General features: G+C 34.2%; 3 protein-coding genes across 4 annotated transcripts; 2 read left to right on the top strand and 1 right to left on the bottom strand.

Annotated features, from left to right (window-relative positions):
• The first annotated feature begins 57 nt into the window (after positions 1-57).
• On the top strand, positions 58-4,088 carry LOC120160118 (receptor-like protein 15). Of its 2 annotated transcripts, none has more exons than XM_039170557.1 (5): positions 58-546; positions 867-922; positions 1,347-1,440; positions 1,691-1,837; positions 1,924-4,088. In XM_039170557.1, exons 1-5 carry the CDS (start codon positions 141-143, stop codon positions 4,071-4,073), a joined length of 2,853 nt encoding a protein of 950 aa, XP_039026488.1. In that variant the 5' UTR covers positions 58-140; the 3' UTR covers positions 4,074-4,088. The 2 variants fall into 2 exon arrangements, with proteins under 2 accessions (XP_039026488.1, XP_039026489.1); XM_039170558.1 differs by lacking the exon at positions 58-546 and adding an exon at positions 1,111-1,185 and having other exon boundaries at positions 921-1,013; positions 1,290-1,440.
• A 4,045-nt stretch (positions 4,089-8,133) lies between these two features.
• On the bottom strand, positions 8,134-9,543 carry LOC120160315 (rust resistance kinase Lr10-like). The gene is made up of 2 exons (XM_039170738.1): positions 9,520-9,543; positions 8,134-9,443 (listed from the first exon to the last, which is right to left on the bottom strand). Exon 2 carries the CDS (start codon positions 9,385-9,387, stop codon positions 8,632-8,634), a length of 756 nt encoding a protein of 251 aa, XP_039026669.1. The 5' UTR covers positions 9,388-9,443; positions 9,520-9,543; the 3' UTR covers positions 8,134-8,631.
• A 7,825-nt stretch (positions 9,544-17,368) lies between these two features.
• Positions 17,369-22,070, top strand: LOC120160420 (C2 domain-containing protein At1g53590-like). Its single transcript, XM_039170837.1, has 12 exons — positions 17,369-17,786; positions 17,908-17,982; positions 18,417-18,560; positions 18,850-18,945; positions 19,045-19,173; positions 19,357-19,509; positions 19,598-19,639; positions 19,792-19,840; positions 20,001-20,093; positions 20,175-20,358; positions 20,707-20,830; positions 20,909-22,070. Exons 1-12 carry the CDS (start codon positions 17,661-17,663, stop codon positions 21,989-21,991), a joined length of 2,298 nt encoding a protein of 765 aa, XP_039026768.1. The 5' UTR covers positions 17,369-17,660; the 3' UTR covers positions 21,992-22,070.
• Positions 22,071-22,153: the final 83 nt, after the last annotated feature.

Below are 22,153 nucleotides of genomic sequence, written 5' to 3'. Positions count from 1 at the left end.
GATTCCTAACTAGAATCCAGCGGCTCAACAATGCACAGCCTTGTGGTCGGATTAGATCGTCCGCTAGCCATTGACTACAAAAATAAAAGTCCACCAGCGGCCATTAAATAACCACCTCAGAGTTTGGTTTCGGCAATCAAATGAATGAGATGCATTCACTAAAGTTGATAATTCTGCTGAATTTGGTCATTTTATGTACTCAAATCCAAGGGAGAAAGGCATGTTATGAAGAAGAGAGGAAAGGGTTGCTAGAATTGAAGTTAAAACTAGTTAATGGTCCAGAGCATGCTCTGCTTCCTTCATGGGTTGATGACCCAAACAATGATTGCTGTGGTTGGGAGAGAGTTACCTGCAACTCCACCACCGGACGTGTTGTTCTACTCTCACTCTTTAATATGCCAGATTATCATGTTCTAAATACTTTTTTTCAGTGTTTTGATGCTGCAGATTCTTCATCATATTTGAACATCACCTTATTCGAGTCTTTTAAAGACTTAAAAGCTCTCAATTTGTCCTACAATTGTATGAAATGGGTAGAGAACCAAGGTATGTATGAACCAGTGTTTACGTTACATATATGACTTTATAAAGATATTGAGTGAGTGATTTTGAGATATATTGAGTTTTGATATAAATATTAGGTTTTGGATATATTGTATATCATATAATTTATAACTTTCGCGATCTCTATATTTATAATGTCTTTTCATCCGTGAAAGTATGCAAGACTGAATCACGTAAAACCAAGTCTCTTGCAACGTATATTATATTACATTGATATTGTTTTAATTATTTTTCCGATCAAAATTTCCTAACACTCTATTTAAATTTTGGTGTCATTACGATCTTGTTTAATTGGTCAAAAGGTTTGTTGAGGCTAGAACAGCTGGAGACGTTGGATCTTTCTTTTAACAGATTAACAAGTAGCCATCTGTACTCGTTGAGGGGACTCAAATCTCTTAAAAACTTGATTCTTCGTCGGAATTCCTTAAACGGATCCTTCCCTGCCCAAGGTATATATGTAGAATTTACAATTTCGGTGTTCTTTCTTTTCCGATCGTTTTACATTCGCTGCTTTCATCATAACAATCTCTATGTCCGATCATGCAGAACTATCTGTTTTTAAATACTTGGAGACCCTGGATTTAAGTTGGAATGCACTAAGTGACTCTCCAACAAAGTTGGGTATGGGGCAAACGTTGAGCTTTCCATTAATTACCCAATGATTCGATAGTATCTGTTTGATACATGTGATGATTGACAATGGTTGCTTTGTAATAATTATCCAGATTCTGCGATTTTTTTCAAAGCTGAGGAATGTAATTCTGCGTCACAACTCCTTCCGCAGTGTGGATATTATGAGGTTTCTGTGCTCACTTCCGTCACTAAAGTCTCTTGACCTTTCCTTCAATGGAATGAGAGGCACTTTGTCGAATAAAGGTACACAAAAATGGATTTTTTTTATTATTCTTCTCATACTTGGAAATAATCAAGACCTAAATCTCGAATTGTTTGCATGTCTTGGTTTACGTTGATATTGCTTTTGTTGTTTTTCCGCTTATAAATTTCTAACAAGCCTTCTGTCAGCAAACGTACAATCTTTTATATAATGAGTGGACAGTATTTTCTTTCTTTAGGTTTCCCTTTCTGTTACCTCTTCAAACATGACTTATCTTTGTTTCGTTGTTAGATTTGATAGCTTGTGGAAGATTGGAGGAATTAGATTTAAGCCATAATCAATTGGAAGGGAGTATTCCTCAGAATTTTGGGAAGCTATCCTCTCTTAAAGAGCTATATTTGGCATATAATCAATTCAACAGCACTTTGCCGATCCCAGGTAAGAGCAAAACTAAAATGTAAGATCTATTCTTTTTCTTTTATATGATTGTAAACAATTTTGATTTCTCCTCTTGCCAATGCCAGGCTTGTGTAAATTGAGGAGACTTCAAGTGTTAGATATTCACGATAATAGTTTTGAAGGAGCCCTTCCTCCTTGTATAAGCAACTTCACATCTCTTGCGGTTTTTGATCTGCATGATAACCTATTCAGCGGCACCTTTACTCCAAATTTAATAAGAAGCCACAAGTTTCTTCAGTTCATCGACATTAGCAATAACTATTTTGAAGGTTCGTTCTCTCTTGGCTTGATATTCAATCACTCGAAGCTTGAGGTAGTCGTACTCGAGAGCCGAGAAGACAAACTACAGATTGATAATGATGACCGAGCCGGCGTTCCTTTGTTTCAACTAAAGGCATTGCGAATTTCTCATTGTAACATGAAGAATACTCCTCGGTTTTTGCTAAACCAGCATCGCCTAACTAGGGTTGATATCTCACACAATAAGTTGACCGGAGCCTTCCCTTCTTGGTTGCTTGAAAACAACACTGATCTAACGTTTCTCAACCTTAGGAATAATTCCTTTTCTGGGGAACTTGATCTTCCTACGCAGTATCCCAGGAGTAGTATGGGTCATTTGGATGTATCATACAATCATATGGAAGGGCATCTTCCAAAGGATCTTGGACTGATACTTCCAAATTTACATTGCCTTAATTTATCCTATAACTTCATCGAAGGCGAGCTCCCGTCCTCAATCGGTGCCATGAGGAAGTTGTTGTTGTTGGTTTTATCATTCAATAATTTATCAGGGGAAGTTCCGAAAGAATTGGCGGAAAATTGCAGTCTCTTACTTGGTTTGATGTTAAACGATAACAATTTTCATGGTGCATTTTTTTCCAATCACTTCAACTTGAGGAACATTCAAGTATTGAAACTGGGGAACAATGAGTTCACTGGAAGTCTGATAACCAAAAAGGAATTCTATGGTCGCATGGAAATTTTCGATGTTAGCAACAACAACATGGATGGTAAGATCCCTAATGCAATAGCTGCTGAGGTTATTTTACTGCAGAACAATTCTTTTGAAGGCCAAATTCCATGTGGAGGATTTTCTGGTGCAGATGTCATTGACATTTCTCATAACTTTCTTTCGGGACCGATACCTTCTTGTTTATCACCTGAGGCTCTGTCGAGTGTATCGTTGTTGAACCTACGAGATAATAGATTGTCTGGAAACATTCCTGCCCAAATTGGAATGCTTCCTTGCCTAAGAATTCTTTTGTTAGGAAATAATCGTTTCAATGGCTCGATTCCAGAACAGTTGTGTCAATTAAGAAACATAAGCATAATGGATCTATCGAACAACTCCTTTACGGGGTCAATACCAAGTTGCTTGATTAATGTGGCCTTTGGAACTTATCCCCATGATTTCTTCGTACAATCAACGTTTTCTTATTGGTTTAGCCAGGAAGAATTTGTTCCCTATATTGCAGACTTTAATCAAGATATCTATGATGCTAGCAGTTTCTGGAATAGTGTTCAGTTAGAAGATGAGTATGTGTATAAGATAGACTTTGTCACTAAAAATAATCTCCTTTCTTACAAAGGAGACATTCTCAAATGCATGTCTGGATTAGATTTGTCATGTAACAATCTGACAGGCCTCATCCCTCAGAGTCTTGGGAAGCTGACATCCCTTCATGCACTAAACTTGTCCCACAATCATCTGACAGGGATTATCCCCGTTTCATTGTCGAATCTATCTCAAGTTGAGAGTCTGGATTTTTCTTACAACAATTTAAGTGGAAAAATCCCGTCAGAGTTGGTCCATCTTAATTTTTTGGCAGTCTTCAGTGTTGCACACAACAATTTATCAGGAAGAGTTCCAGACAAAGGACAATTCGCAACATTCGGCTTCAACAGCTATGAAGGAAATCCGTTGCTTTCTGGGCTACCATCAGAGAAAAACGGCACCGGAGTCGTGGAGACGCCGTTTCCATTGGATGAAACTGAAGGAAAATGGTATGCAGTTGATCCTACTTCTTTCTTTGCAAGTTTTGTTGCAACATATTGTGTCTTCTTGTTGACTTTGGCGGCAGTTCTCTACATCAACACTTACTGGCGAAGGAGGTGGTCTCATTTCATTGAGAAATTTATTTACAGCTTCTGTTTCTTTGTTGTTGATCCTCTTCGCAAGTTGACTACCAATTTCAAGCATCATTTTTTCAGATGATGGACAAGTATGAAGTTTGGATTTATGCTTATTTTGATTTCATATGCAATTATTCTATTATATCTTAAAATCAGTCATTGTTCCAAGTCCCCACTTCACTGAAGATTCATCAATTAAAAAAACACGAGTGGTTGCAGAAACTTGTCAATGAATCTTGTCAATGGTGGGTGCATAGTATTGGCTGCCATTGCTGATTCCTGTCTTATATGTCTTTGGTCATAACCCACAATGGCTAGATCTTGCTTATCAAGAAAATCTCCATTTCTTGAACAAGATAACCCTTTCTATTATATTCTCTTATCTTTTCACTATTTGATTAATTGTATGTTTCCACTTGGTTTAAGTTAATGATATTCTAGTGGCAATGGTGCTTAAAATGTCCATTTCATATAAGATATTGTCAGGTCCCTCTATGGTTGAGTCAGATACAACCAATGCTGTGAATATTGCCTGCCTGTAAAGTAGTTTGTTGAAAGACAAAGTGGGTGATTTCCCCTATTATTTAGCTTTGGTTGAGCACATGTGCGCATGTTCCATGGGGTCTCACAAGTACAATGACTAGTGCTATAAAAAGGGTTAGCTTCCATTGATGGAGTCATTCCAAACATTTTTTTCAACTCTAAGCTATCTTAGCATCTTTCATTCTTTTGTCATTCTACTCCGAGTCATGGCTCTCACGTTGAAGGAGAAACCTGAGATGATCGATGGAAGAACCCGAAACCCCGGAAATCGATGCTGATCTTCTAATGTCATTGTTAGAGGAATCACAGTGTGAGGAGTACTGCAACGAGGAGGAAGTAAATAGTTTGATGGAATCTCTAGAAGCCGAGATTTGAATGGCGAGTGCCGGTCCGTGCGGTGTCGAAGGAGATATGAGGAGCGACTATGGCTTCGAATGGAGTGAAATGGAAATGGTGCCTTCGTCGCCAAGCGATGACATGAATTGGTATGTTGAAGAGATGGCGATGGATGGTTACTTGGTTCAATTTGGGACTGATTTGCCTTTGAATTGTTATGAAATTCAATCGGAAAATGGCATTGCTTCTTTGTGGCAAGAGACATATGGTACAGCTATATACAATTAGATTTTTTTGGGTTGCCCTCTCGCTTCCCAAGGCTTTGCTTTGATTAATCCAGATCGACCCGGGTCGCACACTTAACTTTAGTGGTGAGTCTCCCATCGAGAATTTTCTACATACACAAAAACATAAGCACTCGACTCGAAACCTACTTAAGGTTATATACAATAAGATTGGACATATGTATAAAATCTTTTTATTCTAAATTAACAAAAAGTATACATTTAAGGTTAAGTCTAAAAGCCTTTTACCATTGATGAAAACTAATTTCTTTGAGTTTATATGCTTCCAATATTTGTCAGTTAACACAATGGTAAAAGTTTCAAATTATTGAACAAAATTTTACAGAAAAAAAATTAGGATAACTGAATTTTAATTACCGAATTTTTTGTGTCCACAATAGTTTCTGAATTTGATAAAAATTTTCAATTTGGTTTTGGTTAAAGACAAAAACATGATTAAAAAAATTGAATGATGAAATTTATAATTGATTTTATCAGTTTGATTTCGAATTTAAAAAAAAATTATATCCGATAGAAATAACTAACAAAATGATCTTACAATCGAAGAAATCGAAGTGATTTGAAATAAAAATTGGCAATTTCAAATTTTCAAAAAGATATTATTAAAACAAACAATAATAAATTTCGAATATAAATCGTAAAAGAACAATAGTTTTTATTGTTACCGAATTTTGTTCATCTATGGGGTCACTTTAAAATTTCATATAAACGTGTCAAATCATATTTAAGATTATTCATAGATTATGATAAATTTGATCACGAAGTTTCTCTGACTGTATTTATCTTTAAATTAATAAATGAAGTTAGATTTAAAAATATATGTGTCATTGATAATTAATAACATAAAAATAAGAAAAACGATATTAAAAATGTATATAAAATGCATTCTGGATTTGTATATCTTCATCTTACAACATAAAAGTTGTACCAACACATGAATCTTGAACTAAACAGCAATTATCAATAATGTGATGATTTAAGTAATATAAAATCAAACGACACTCCAAATTTAGTGACTTACCCTACATTAGATCGTAATCCAAATCGATTAAGATTAATATTAATTTAACTAATGAAGTAGCTGAATTGATTTCTTATCTTATCTGAAACCTTCATGTAAAGGAAGAATCAGAGCACATGGGTCATTGGCACTGAACCTAGAAGAGTGGTTCAACTTCATTTTTATTTGTGGTGGCAACACGTGTTGGTTGAATCCATTTCTTCCTCATCACCCAACACGACCATGTGACAAAAACTCACTTGTTTTCATGCACTGTTCAAGGGTCTACGAACTTGGCAATGAATCTTGTCAATGGTGGGTTATGGTGTACAATGTCTGCTACAATATTTTAAGATACGTTTATGTTTAAATAATACAGCAATCTCTATTCACCTCTCCTGTCATTATTGGGTTGATTGTATGTTTCATGTGCTTTGTGTTCTAAAATATTGCATCAAACATTTATATAAGCAGTAAATTACAAGTTTCATCACTCAACTTTCTTATCATTCATGTATCGTTAAAGTTTGAAAATTTTCAGTCTACTCATTGAAGTTTCGATTTTATTCTTATTTTCATAACTCCACCGTTAAATACTTAATGATATTATGACTAAACAATTTTCTTTTAAAACTTATGAAATTGTCCTAAAACTTTCTTTATTTTTATGTTAAAAAAACTCACACTTTCAAATTCCCTTTGATTTATAAATGATGAAGCATTTTCTTCCAAATCCTAATAGTGGGGAGGTGAAGGAGGAAGCAAAGTGTCTATCTTGATTCCACGTTGATTGGATGGTGGCTATTATCAATAAGAGTGGTTTATGAGTTTAGGGTTGAGTTTTAAAGTGATTTAGGTAAAATATAAACTTGTAGATTGGTAAGAGACAATGAGACGAGTTCGTTGACATCTTGAGTGGTCGTTGAAGACACCAAAGAATGATAATTGCAGTGCCGACGTGACACGCGAATGAAACTATAAAACTTTTATCTTTGAAAGAAGAAGATAAAATAAAAAGGAAAGAAAAAAGAGAAAATAACGTGGATAACAAATAATTCTATGATTCCTTGCCAATAAAAAGTAGTTTATATCAACATACGTAGTTGTCATGTCACCCTTTTATTCAAGTGATCAAAATAGAAGTAAATCGAAAGTTTGATGAGTGAATTGAGAATAACTTTAGTAACTAAAATAGGAGTGACAATAAACTTAGATGAGATTTGTGGTTTACGCTTATTGAATTATGTCAAATGCAGTTGTTGTTGCATGACAAAGTGGGTGACTTTTCTATTCCTAACTGAAGTGGAATCCTTCACTTAAGATATACTTAAATTCATGTGGTGGCAATTAATTAGGCCAACTTTGATTTGTCACAATTTCTAAAATAATATCACCATGTTCTTTGGTTGTCTTGTTCCATCTTTGTCTTGGACAACCATTCATTTTTTAATAATTATTATTTTTATTCCGGTGGGATCTCAACAAGTAACAACAATCACCTGCCCTATAAAAGGGTTATAGCTTCCGCTGATTGAACCATTCCAAGTCTAGCTTATCTTAGGGTTTTTTGTTTTTGTCGTTCTACACCAAAAACAAAGGAGAAGATATGGCTCTCTTGCTGAAGGAGAAACCAGGATTGATGGACGGAAATAATGTGATGGACGACGTCCCCGAAATCGATGCTGATCTTCTAGTCTCGTTATTAGAGGAATCACAGTACGAGGAGTATTGCAACGAGGAGCAGGTAAACAGCTTGATGGAATCTCTAGAAGCAGGGATTCGAATGGCAAACCATGGTTCATGCAGTTCCGAAGGAGACATTGAACTCAACGGCAGCTCCGAATGGGCTGAAATGGAAACGGTGCCGTCGTCGCCGAGTGATGACATGAACTGGTGTGTGGAGGATCACTTTGAGGAGATATCAATGGTTGAGTTGGTTCAATTTGGAAATGACTTTGCTTTGAATTGTTATGAATTTCCATTAGAAAATGGCCATGCTTCTCTGTGGCAAGAGACATATGATACATCCATATACAACTAGAATATTTGTATTTGATTTTTTTTTTTTCATTAGAAAATGTATAAATCTAATTTAATTTTTTCACAGTAAAGTCTTCTTCTGAAGATGTATATGGCAACATATAAAGCTACATAGTAACAGCATGTGAAGATGTACTTGACTCATTATTAGAGCTCCCACAGCCATTAGCCTCCATTGATGTTTCAAGAGGAAGTTGATAAAATAGCTTAGGAGGCATTTCAAGAAGTTCAACATCACTTTCAAGCATCTTCAACACTTTATTCATCGAAGGCCGATCGACAGGCTTCGATTGTATACACCAAAAGGCTGTTATGATCATCTTCCTCGCCATTACTTTTTCATCATCGGAAACATCTCCAAGTTCCATGTCCTCTCCTTGATCCAGTCGGTCATAGATCCATGATGGAAAATATATCTAACTGGTCTGGTCTGCAAATGCATTCACATTCTTTCTCCTCCCCACCATTTCCATCAGTAACATTCCAAAACTATAAACATCAGCTTTATATGAGATGCCTCCAAGATTTTTGTAAACCAATTCAGGAGCAATATATCCTATTGTTCCTCGTGCTGCAGTAAGCGAGACGATGCTGTCGTTTACTGAGTACAATTTAGCAAGACCAAAATCCGAAACTTTTGGATTAAAATTCTCATCTAGAAGAATATTGTGTGGCTTGATATCAAAATGTAGAATTTGCATGTCACATCCCTGATGCAAGTAGTCGATTCCTCTAGCCACTCCAAGCACAATATCAAACATCTTTTTCCACCCCAAAGTGTTCTTATTTTCATCTGCGAATATGAGTTTATCCAAAGATCCATTCGACATGAAATCATAAACAAGAGCTTGCTTTGATCCCTCCACACAGAATCCGATAAGTTTTGCCACATTAGCATGATGAATTCTCCCGATGGAAGCAACTTCGTTTATGAAATCTTGGCCGTTACCCTTTTTGTTTCCCAGCAATTTCACTGCCACATGATGTCCACTACGAAGCTTTCCTTTAAACACCGAGCCGTAGCCCCCTTCACCTAATTTTTCTTTAAAACTCCATGTCATTTTTCTGATTTCTTTGAAAGAATACCTGATAGGCACTAGATTGTTTTGTCTTTGAAGGAACTCTTCGATCGTATGATCCATAGAAAGATGTCTCCTTCTCCATTTATACATAACAAGTGCAAGCAAACAAAGTATCCCAACAAAAGGCCTCAATAAGATAACTCCAACTATGAAGAAGAACAAATTGCAGCACATTAGTACTTGTGAAGTTAATGAAACATATAAGATAAACCACAAGCATACCTGTTGCTTCAATAATGTGATCATAAGCAGCTGTTGAAATACAAAGACAAAAGGACATGTATAAATCTCAATATTATCAGAGAACAGAAGGGCAAAGTATCAGTAAAAATAATGCAAATAAACTCTGCAGAACATACCTTTATACATCTCAGTATTAGCATCAAGGAATCGATAAGGCCCATGGAAAATGAAATGTTCGAAGCTATTCTGATATCTTCTCAAGACTTGTTTCACTCTATCCAATCTGCAATGAGTACCAAACAAGCAGACTGACAACAGGTTTAATGCAAAAACTTGATAATTTTTTTTAAAAAAAACTTACACATCTTGAAACGAAACTTTGTTGCTGCAGTAGTCCCTGTTGAGGTACTCCAATGATAACAAAAACACCCTCTGATAGCTTCTTGTAGATACTGAACGTAGACATGCCTGATATATTATAAACCATGATTGGAACCTTAGCTTCCACGATGCAGAATTGACTGAAATCAGATTTCAAGGTTCCCTCATCTAAAAAGTAGAAGTAGGTAGTTGGAAGGGTAGAGGTATTGGTATCAACGGTACAATGAGAGGCGTCGATATAGAGAGACGATTCCATTGGTTTCGTGCAGTTTACAACATACATAATGCTAGCCTCTGTCTCTTCAGGACGATGATCATCATAATAACTAGAATAGTATTCACGAGAACGATAATAATGGGAAATTAAAGAATAATTATATATGGTATACGGATATCCACATGGAGTAGGATATATGGAACTGAGAGGAAGGGAGTTACAATCATCCATGTCCAGGCTGGCATCGACCACGAGAATAGTATAATTTTCATAAAAGATTTCTTCAACATTGAATTTCCCTTGTGGCAAAACCAAAGCGGTGCGGCTATTGTTCTCACACTCGAGTTCTAGCGAACAGTAGCCACACTGGTGAGGTTGGGTTTTCAGTCGGAATGGATAACTGATATTCAAATTTCCTCAGAAAACAGAGCCGCAGTTCTGGTATCGATGCCATGCGAGGCAAACAACTGGGAATAAAAGTAGAAATAAAGCATAAGCCGCCATGAGGTGACCTAAACATAGGAGTTTTGCTTCTAATCGTTCCATGATAAAACCAGCCAAATATATAAGAAGCTTTAGTGGGGTGAAAGTGAAAATTTCCAACTTGTAAGTTACACCAAGTTCAAAGTGAAAATGTCTTAAATTGATAAATTATAGATATAAAAATAATAACATGTTGGCAGGTTGCACTCCAAGTTGTTATGTCTGATGACTGAGACTGTTAGTATTTAAGTAATGAAAGTCTTCTTTCCTTCAAAAAAATAAAAATAAATATCTGCAGGCCATAGCTCCATCAATAATATATAGAAAGAAGAGAACTTCACGGTTCTTAATTTTCGGTTCCGATTACTTGGTCAAGTTTGTCTCCATCATATAGATAAATTAACAAACCTGTTTTACCACGTCAACAATCTTGTGAATTATATTCTTTGCTCGTTGAAGGACGGTCAGCATCGTGTGAGGGACAGAGAGGAACCGAGAGGGAGGGAGCAATTATCTGGAGTAGTCAAGCTTGGATCGACGAATCGTATCGACTATCGAGTGATCGGAATGCGAGATGTGTTGGACATAGAATTTGCCTTGTTCGATGACTAAGACAGTCCGGTTGATATCATTATCGAAATTGAATTCGTATAGATTGTTATCGTTTTCTGAGATAGATTTATTGGACCTTACAATTGTGATATTATTTGAATATGTCATGTCCAATTAATTCATATGGATTCATTTTCATATAATGTTTTGGGCCTGGATGACATCTGCATTCAGTTATGAAGTATTGCACTCTAATGTTCTTGTTCCCTTTAAATTTATATGAATTTGGATTAATTTATATTATATAAAATTTAAAAGAAAAATATACTTTTTACAATCATCTTAAACTATTTACATAGTATAATTATATATTAAATATACTTATTCTCAATATCTCGAATCCAAAACCTTGATTAAATTGAAATAAAATTTTTAGCACCCATTGAGTGGTCTCAGTAGTTAAAGAGAGAGTTGTTCTCCATTAAAGTCTTAGGTTCAAGCAGATACATCTACATGATACATATGTCGACCCTTTTCTTTCACAGGCATACAATTTACATTTCAACAATATTAGCTATAACTAATGTAGGGTAGGTATGCAACTAACCTATCAAATAGCTGGTTTTTGTATTCCAATCTCGAATTAAAAATATGGATGCAATATGATATAATTTGCATGCATCATACCACTTTTTACATGGCAATTTTATTAGTGGTTACTGGTTAGGCATGCTCTTTGGCGGCTCAAGCTTGGTGGGGTTAGGTTTTAAAATTACTTGAAAAGAGGGGAAAACAGGGATGGTGTGCTCCAACAACATTTACAAACACTATGTTCCTGGCATGTATAACAACTACCTAAAAGGAATGTTGAAAATGGTATCATTTGATATAATCATATATTATTATATATCTGAGTTTATCACTTTTATGTTTAGTATGATTTTTTTATTTGATTTGATGCTTATATTTACCAATATTACACGTTTGGTAGTTGAATTTTTTGCTTTTATAAATGTGGTATCCATATTTTTCTTTTAATCGTTTTCCTACTTATATTTGTTAGACAGTTCCTAGCATGTATAACAACCACCAATATTACACGATTTTTGTACTACCGGATTTAGGAATGACATGTGGTTTCATACGATGAAGTGTGAAGGTCAATGACGGATCTATAAATATTTTTCAGGATGAGGTACATATGTATTGATAAAAAAAAAAATTTGTATGGCATAGATACAAATAAAATTTTAGGGTGAACACTCTCAACAAAATGAACATCTAATATAAAAAAATTGTATTTTAAGATGGACATGTGTCTACTTTGAAATACAAATACATCTGCCACTTGTGATTGTAAATGAGACAATCGACTAGTGAGAGTATGATGATAAGAAGTTACCCGTGATAGTTGATTCGATCGTGACATTAGGAATTTAAGTGATTTGAGTAATTTAAAGATTTTAGAGGGTTTTTTTTTAGTAAACTAATGATTTTTGTTGTTTAAATAAAATTAAAAGAATTTAAAAAATACATTGTGAAACACTAATTGAATAATAGATTTTTTTAATGATCATCAACAATCAAATACTTTAAATAGTAATTTTAAAACATTAAACACACACTAATAAAAATACTTAAAATTAATCGGAGATATAATTTAGATATTTTTAAAATAAGTCTTATTTTTTATTTATTTCATTTTCTCCATTCAATTCGTTTTGTACTGTTTGATTTGGTTTATTTGTCGGTAGTACGTATTACGTAACCCTTATTCATGCGAAATTGTCTTTTTTTTAAATAAAAAAATCAGCAATAGGGTAAAATGTCAATTTTCAAACAATATATAACTGCGGCGTCGGCAAACGAGTGAAGAATCCTCTACGGTAAGGAACACAATGCTATCCTAGTTTTTCCAATACTTTTGTCACACACAAGCATCCCATCTGATCAATGTTTTAAAGTTTTTCATTCTTTTAATGTATGCCCGAAGCTCTCTTTTCTTGAATATTTTATATTTCATCAGCAAACACGGCATAGAAGGCACATGATCCCTATGCATGATTAAGGAATAATAATGATTTGAATTATAATTTTTTCAAATTAAATATATCAAAATTAATTAATATCTTATGTTATGTAGACGAGACTTGCACAAAATTTATTTTCGATAAAACAAAATATGAAATTTGATCAGTAAATTCTTTTATAATGATGATGGCTCTATGATCAACACACGAATTAAAGAGCATTATAAATATCGTCAATTAAGACTGAAAAATGAGATAAACTACTCATAACGTATTGACCTTCTTTCTTTTCTTTATGATCATTTTTTCTCCCTCGTTCACACGTCAACTAACAATAATTTTCTCATTGATTATGACATTGATTATGACTCTCCTCTTATTATAAGGAAAGGAAATAACCATTAACAATAATCATGCGTCGTTGTCGGTGCATTTCCGATCACCGGCAAGAAAACTACCAAATTGAAATACTTGAGAACCAATGTAAGCCGAGCAAAGTAACCATCTCTAATAGAATTTCTTAACAGTTTATTCACGGGACCTTAACGACTTCACGGGACCTTAACGACCAGTGTAACCGTGCAGCTTTACAGCATGGGAAGCTGCCTGAATCCTACCTGAAGCTATGATATATTTTTTATTATTATTCTAATCATGATTTATTACAACGTTTAAACTTAATTAATTTATAAATTTTGAATAAAAAAGTAAACGCGAAAGAAGTGATTTGCACGTTTCCACATGATCCCTATAAACACTTGGACAAAAGAAAAATGCAAGAATGTCAACTTTCTCAACGCGACCGCCATCCCATGTGGCATGTGAGAACAAAATTGAACAAATTATCGTAATTTGTCAAATTATTACGACTTTACTATAGTATCAGAAAAAATTATAAAAATGTATTATAGGACCAATCTCTCAATGAATTTAATCTAAGGATGAAATCTAATTTAATCTGAAGAAATAATATCGATATTTAAAGAAAATTAGGATTGAATCTAATAAGACCTTTTGAAAAAAATTTGTATAATTTTAAATTTTATTCGATTTAATCTTGATATTTATAATATAATTGATAAAAATATATGTACAAAGTTGGCGTCTAATAATATATTAGAATTATTATATAGATTAGGATATACTCTGATTTTATGTTATTTGAATATATTAATATTTTATTCAATTTTTTTAAATTTATATTAAATTTAAGGGTAAACAACACCCGATATCATCGAATTTTAGACGTTGTATCGTTTATACTATTGAACTTTGATTTTCGTTTTAATTATATCACTGGACCGTTAAATCATTTATAGTTATATCAAAACGACATCGTTTTCGCGAGATATCTACGATGACAATCACATATGTTGCTGTCAGCCACATGTTGTTAATGATTGTTCAATGATATAATTGAAATAAAAATCAAAATTAAGTGCTATAATTGGTAAAATAAAAAATTTAATGGTATAAACGATACAATATTTAAAATTTAGTGATATCTAATGTAGTTTATCCTATAATTAATTAAGTTTAGGGTAAAGTATAGTAATGGTCACTGAACATTTTTGAAGCTTGCATTTAGGTCCCCCAACTTTTAAAACTTGCAATACAGTCCCTCAACATTTATTCCGTTTGTAATATGGTCCCCAACTTAAACCAATGTTAGAAAATTAGGGTAAATTATATAAACGGTCATTGAACTTTTCAAACACTTGAATTTAGGTCTCTCAACTTTTAAAACTTGCAAAACAGTCCTCAATTTCATTATAAACCTCAATTTCCAAAGTAATTCAATTTCATTCTAAACCATTGATTCTACTAAATCATAAATGATCACTGTATGAGCAAATTCAGGTGAATCATAAATGATCGCACTGTAAAGCACTGAAGGGTTAGGTACTCAAATCTGATAAAAAAATAGCATGCAAGAACATAGTGGTACTTAAATCATAATGCTCTAAATGAGTGTTCCGAATTTCATATAGTCAAAAGTTGAAGAAATGAGCAGAGTTTATGGGAAGTTGAAATACCGAATATAGTGCTTCCATTTTGCTATTCGGGATGTTTAATCAGTGCATATTGTTATTCAAAATTGATATAGATAGTTAAACAAACCTCAAATTTATATTGAAATAAATATTTTCAAATAGTAAATTCATGTTCAAAATTTCAAAACACCTTAATTCCATTCTAAACCCTAAATTCAAAAAATATTTCAATTACATTCTAAACCTTAAATTGAAGTATTTTAGAATTTGGGGTTTAAAATTAAATTGAATTATTTTGAAATTTAGGGTTTAGAATGAAATTGAATTACTTTAGAAATTAGGGTTTAGAATGAAATTGAATTACTTTGGAAATTGGGGTTTAAAATGAAATTGAGGACTGTTTTAAAAGTTGGGAGACTTAAATTCAAGTGCCTGAAAAGTTCAATGACCGTTTATATAATTTACCCTAATTTTCTAACAATGGTTTAAGTTGAGGGACCATATTGTAAACGGAATAAATGTTGGGGGACTGTATTGCAAGTTTTAAAAGTTGGGGGACCTAAATGCAAGCTTTAGAAATGTTTAGTGACCATTACTATACTTTACCCTTAAGTTTAATATTAAAAAATAGTAAATTATATTTAAATTCAAATTGAATTATTGTCAAGTTTTATTTCATTTTATCGACGGACAAAAAATCCACCCTATTGCCATCACTAATTCAATCCAACCGTCCATTTAAAGGTGATCATCGCGCATTCAATCAGAATTCCAACATAATTAAAAGAGCCGACCGCCGTTTCACCGACTTTTTTGTCCCCCGAGAGCTAGAATTCTATGCAACTGATCGTACTATATCAACAAATCAGTGACACAAAATATCCTGATTATCCGCCACGTGGGTACCACGTGGATACTAGGTTAGTTATTTTGCCCCATATTTACTAAAATGGTCTACGGAGGGTATTTCATAATTCGGAGGTCTTCTACGGAAGTTGTTCTCAACCTGGTGTTGGAGACAACCTACTATCTTACCTCCCCTTACCCCATTATATATGGGAACAAGGGACAACCATTTACTAAAATGATAATTTTACCCCTATTCTATATTTTGAAATATGTTGACCAAAATGTATTATTTTAAGTAAAAATAAAAACTCATAACATTAAATAAAATAATCACTTTGTCCCTTGTTCTTTTTTCTAAGAGTATTTGAACTCTTGATGTTTCATTTTAGATTAAAAAACTCATATTTTAAAGTATTAATCTTATTTTAAAAAACTCATAACATTAGATAAAATAATCATTTTAATAATTCCGGAAACAAGAAACTTATCCAACATATATATATATATATATATATATATATATATATATATATATAAAACATCGGAACGCGTAGCAAGCACGTGATGGAAACGTGGCATATAACCAAAGCTGCCAGTCAAATGACGAGAAAACATGGCGAAGGAGATACAAGGGTAATCCACGTGGATAAAGATCTTACCAAAAGTGAAGTAATTATCGTTAGTTATATAAATCCGTGTAATATTAGTTTAATCAATTGAGTAAATTTGACTATAAATCAAAATTATCCAAATAAAAGTATACCATTTGAATTCACAGGAAAGTATTCATGTTAGGCATAATTAAAGCTTAGAGCATGAAATTATTACTAATCAAAGATCTAAAGACACATGATCTCACCAATTAAGTAAATAATTCTGCTAATCTATTTTATTATTATTTCTAATATAATTAAGCTAAGAAAAACTCATGAAAAAAAGATTGATGCCCTCGTCGTCGATGGAACAAAAATTGATGTTGTCGTTGGTTAAATAAAATTTAAAAAAAAAATTAAAAGCGACACAAAAATATCGAGATAAAATTTATGATTATAATATAATATTTATACGATTTTTTTTTAATCATTAATAATAAATACATCTTATAATTATAATTAATCGAATATAAAATAAAAAAAATAGTATAACTTTGAATGCTATAAAAAATCCAATTAAAAACATATGAAATAAGAAAATTTCCGAGTTGATCTCTCAAACTAATTATCCAATAAAATATCCAGAAAGAACACTTTCGCATTTCCCAATCAAAACTTGTTTGCTTCAACTATACGATAGTGTTTCCCTGAAGAGGAAACCAATCAAAGTAACCATTTTTAATCTGTAAATAGTTACGTACTATAATAAGTCCATTTCTTCAAAAGAAAAAAAAAATCAACTCTGATCATTGTATAAGATGGGAGTAGCTTAGAGTAAATACAACCGTCTTTCCATTTGGATTACGCATTCATTTCAGACAAAGCACACACACCCTTTGAAATCCAAGTCTTTGATTCAGATTCCTTTGTTCTTTCTTTGTTTTTCCAAATAAATTCTCCGTGAAAGTTCTGTTCTTTGTTTTTGATTTCATCAATGATAGTGATTTGGGGTATGGAAAGAAAAAAGAGTGAAAATTTGTGATTTTTGTTGAAGTGGGGTTTTCTTTCTCTGTTCTTTGAAATGGATTTAATGGAGATTTCAATAATGCTTCACGTTGGATTAGTTTTGCTGCTGCTTTGGATGCTTTCTCACTACAATCTTTGCCATCCACTTGCTTATTTTGTGTCTCTCATTTACCTCTATTTGGTAATTCATATCTACTTCTGGGAAAAAATGAATCTTTTGATTATTTTGGAACTTGGCTTGTACTTTTTTTTTGTTACAAAAATTCCTTTTATTTATATGTTCATTTCTTTGTTGATCAAAGGTTCATGAAAGCTATGTGACGAGATTGAGGAAGAAATTGGAGTTCGAGGAAAAAAGGCAAAATTTTAGGAGAAGGGTGATTCTCAATTTCATTTTTCCTTGTTCTTTTTGCTGTACTTTTTAAGTTTTTGAAAATATTGATTTATTCTGATTGTAATTATATTATTTATCAGTCATTTTGGATGTATTTTTCCTTCTGGGTAATTCTGACTACTGTAGCAGATATTCTTTTGTTTTTCTTTAATGGAGGTTTTTCTTTCTTTGGTTGGCTGGAATGGTTACTTTTCTTGGTCAATTTTAGTCTTTTGGGTGTTGAGAAAATGTTTAGAATCAGCCTCTTTATGAACACCCCCCCCCCTTTATTGAAAGAGGAAGAAGCATCAACTTTCCAACTTTAAGTCTTATTCTCCTTGTGATGTATTCATAGGTGGATTCAAGCTTTAGATTCATGTTTTTGGTCTTGTAAAGTTTGTCCCTTTAATGCTTTGTTGGCCTTTTATTTATCTCCAGGTACTTTCGGATTCCGAATCTGTTCGGTGGCTAAACCATGCTGTTGAAAAGATATGGCCTATTTGTATAGAGCAGATTACATCACAGAAGATTCTGCTTCCTATCATACCTTGGTTCTTGGACAAGTACAAACCTTGGACTGCTGTAAGAATTTTGCTTTCTTGGTACATTCTATTTTGTTGACTAAAGATTGCGATTTAGTAAAATGTTCGATTTAGGGAAAGAATTATGAACAAGTTGCTCTTCATTTGTGGTTTCAATTTCTGAATCATGTGATTCTTATGGCATGAACAAAAACGTCTAGCAGTCTAATTGAAGAATAACAATCTCGATACTTGCATTTGCTTTTGTGAAGTTACTTCCAATGACCAGCAGATGATTATATTCTTATCGACTTTGTGAATATTTCGTTATGATACTGCTGTACATGCAGGAAAAAGCTGCGGTTCAGCACTTATATTTGGGAAGAAATCCACCTTTGTTCACGGAGATGAGAGTTCTTCGTGACTGCTCCGATGATGACCACTTGGTACATGTTCTCCCAACTCTTCCCAGACATATAATCAGAGAGGCAATTATTTCTCATTTCAATTTTGGAGGTAATAGAAGTTTCATTTTCTCATTGCAGGTACTGGAGCTGGGAATGAATTTTATCACAGCTGATGACATGAGTGCAATTCTTGCTGTGAAACTCAGGAAAAGATTGGGCGGGATGTCGGCAAAGTTGCATGTAACAGGCATGCATGTTGAAGGAAAGGTACCGGAAAAAAATGTTATTTTTGCTATAGTATTAGCTATGTTGCATGTGAAAAGAGTTTGTGGTCTCTCCTAAACAGTAGTACTGCCGAGGAATGTGCATCATGTGACATATCCAGACCCATGCAAATACTTAATTTCTATTGACTTAGCATAATTAATTGGCATTTACTCCATCTTTTAGGTTTTGATTGGGGTGAAATTTATCCGGAAGTGGCCTTTCCTTGGTCGTCTGAGAGTATGCTTTGCTGAGCCTCCATATTTCCAGATGACTGTGAAACCTATCTTACCTCATGGACTTGATGTTACTGAACTTCCAGGGATTGCTGGATGGCTTGTAATAACTCTTTTTCCTTGATAAATCTTCAACTTCTTATTTAACATCTCTTCCTTTCTCCTAATCGTATTGTGCATCCTCGTTTTAGGATAAACTTCTCTCAACAGCATTTGAGCAGACGCTTGTTGAGGTTAGTTTTTTTCTTAACTCCATTGCCTACCATGTTCTATATTATATTCTGCAAATTCATATCGCAATTTTAGGATGTACTTACAGGTTTAAGTTATCACCAATTTTCTCTCCCGATCGAACTTTAGCTCTAAATATTTGTTTCTTTTGCAGCCTAATATGCTGGTGGTTGATGTCGAGAAGTTTGCTTCTCCCAGTTCAGGTAATTTGGTCATTAATTTGCGTTGTTTCATTGTTCTTATATTTTACTTATAGCTCATTCTGAGGTCATTACTTAATACAGGTTAACTATTTTGACGAGTTAATATTTTTATTATCATTTCTAATTTTCTCATTCACCTTATCGTTCAATGTATACCCAGAAAACTGGTTTTCTGTCGATGAGAAGCAACCTATTGCTCATGCTAAGGTTGAAGTTATTGAAGCATCTGATATGAAACCTTCAGATTTAAATGGTTAGTTTCAGATCACTTTACTTTATATTTCTATCATATAATATCTGATTTTATGATTGTTGATTGAATATAAATTTCCAGGATTGGCTGATCCATATGTGAAGGGGACACTTGGCCCTTATAGATTCAGGACTAAGACGCACAAGAAAACTTTGTCTCCGAAATGGCACGAGGAATTTATTATCCCTATATGCTCTTGGGAGACACCTAATGTAATGGTTATAGAAGTTCGGGACAAAGACCATTTGTTTGATGACACCCTCGGGTTTGTCTCTAAATCTCTAAAATAACCATATTGTGCAGTATGTTTAAATCGTCGAGCGAAATTTCTTTTTTGTACTCCTTTTATATTTTTTTGAGGTCCATCTGTCCTTGCAGTTTTGTGAGCTATGTTAACAACCCTTTATAGTTACCTATTAGTTTATCTTCAAACTAGCATCTGTTTAGCTTTTGCGGTCGTGATATTTGATGGCGCAAGTTGTTGCTTTTGAGATTTTATCCTTTAGCGTTTCATCGTTACTTGTGATTTTAATCGTACTTATGTGGATTATCCACATTATCCTTATAACTTGTTTATCAGTCTAATGGCATACTGGTTTTTCTGTGTTTACAGTAATTGCTCGGTAAATGTTACCGAACTTAGGGGTGGCCAGAGACATGACATGTGGTTGCCTCTTCGAAATATTATAATGGGAAGACTGCATCTTGCAATAACCGTGGTTGAAGATAATGCTAAGGTAACCTATTATATAGTCCGCTGGTGGATAAGTATGAGCTAAAATCTGCAGAGAAACTAAGACTGAATCTGTGGACAGGTTACACCTGGAAGTGATGACGCAGTTCACGCTGAAACATTAAACAAGGAAGATATACAAGTCGCCTTTGCAACTAAAGATGCTGATAACCGTTCATTCTCACCTACGTCTTCGCTTAAGTCTCCAACCCTGCTGGACCATTTAGAACCGATAGATGTTGAAGGACAAGAAGAAACTGGGATATGGGTTCATCACCCTGGAAGTGAAGTGTCACAAACTTGGGAACCTAGGAAAGGGAAGGGTAGAAGCCTTGAGACACAGATTCATAGAGTGCCTAACAGTTCTTTTGGCAGCACCATTTCAGCAGCATCTGGATCCATTAAAAGTGATGACAGCAGTTCCGAAGAAAATCCTAATTCGAAAAATCGAGTCAACATGGTTAAGAAGGGTTTACGAAAGATTGGTTCTGTATTTCAGAGGAGTCCCAAAAGTGAGGGTTACTCAGGCAACCTTGGAGAGGTGGTTCCTTCTTCCCATGAAAACCTCAGAGCAGTTAATGACAAGGATGTTTTGGTGAAGTTTGTAGTTGACGACAATCTCTCAGCTGATAAGGACTCAAATGATGGAAGCTCAAGTCCCGGGGGAAGCAGTGCAGAAAGCCCTAGAAAAATGAAAGATATGGCGAAGAGTATTCTAAAACATGCTGGGAATTCTGCTCGTAGCATAAAACATGTTCTTTCTCGTAAAGGGTCGAAAAAATGTCGCAATCTATCAGCTGTGGAAGAACAAGAGTTCCCAATAGAATCCGACTCCAATGTCGATGATGATTCTTCGTCATCCCCCGGAGTCAAGAGAATGCCGGTTCTTTCCAATCGCATATCCAACTCCAGAAGCAACGACGATGCAAAAGATGCTCAGGAGCATGTCATTCTAGCAGATTCAAACAACCAGTTGAACCCTGAAACAAATGCCGAGGGACAAGTGGAACAATCGAGTGTTGAAGGCCATAATAGAGTAGATGACGATAAAGTCAACAGTCCTGTTAAGCCCGGTAATGGAAGAGATGAGCCACCCCAAAAACCGAATCCTTCTGAGGGGAACTTGGAATGTGAGAAAAAAGTAGGAAGACAATCCTCAAACTGATACTAAAGTTTAGGTTCCACTGAGGAATATGAATACATTGGTATGTTCTATTCCCAGCTACTATTTCATCCAAGGTAAAGACTTGCCAAGTTTTGAAGAACAGTGCCATGGTACAGCACTATAGAGTTTTAGGATATGAATACATATAGATCTTTTCCTTGT

The sequence above is a fragment of the Hibiscus syriacus genome, unplaced genomic scaffold (assembly GCF_006381635.1).
Source record: "Hibiscus syriacus cultivar Baekdansim isolate YM2019G1 unplaced genomic scaffold, ASM638163v2 tig00111392_pilon, whole genome shotgun sequence".
Lineage (NCBI taxonomy): Eukaryota > Viridiplantae > Streptophyta > Magnoliopsida > Malvales > Malvaceae > Hibiscus > Hibiscus syriacus.
This window is presented reverse-complemented; position numbering and strand designations above follow the sequence as displayed.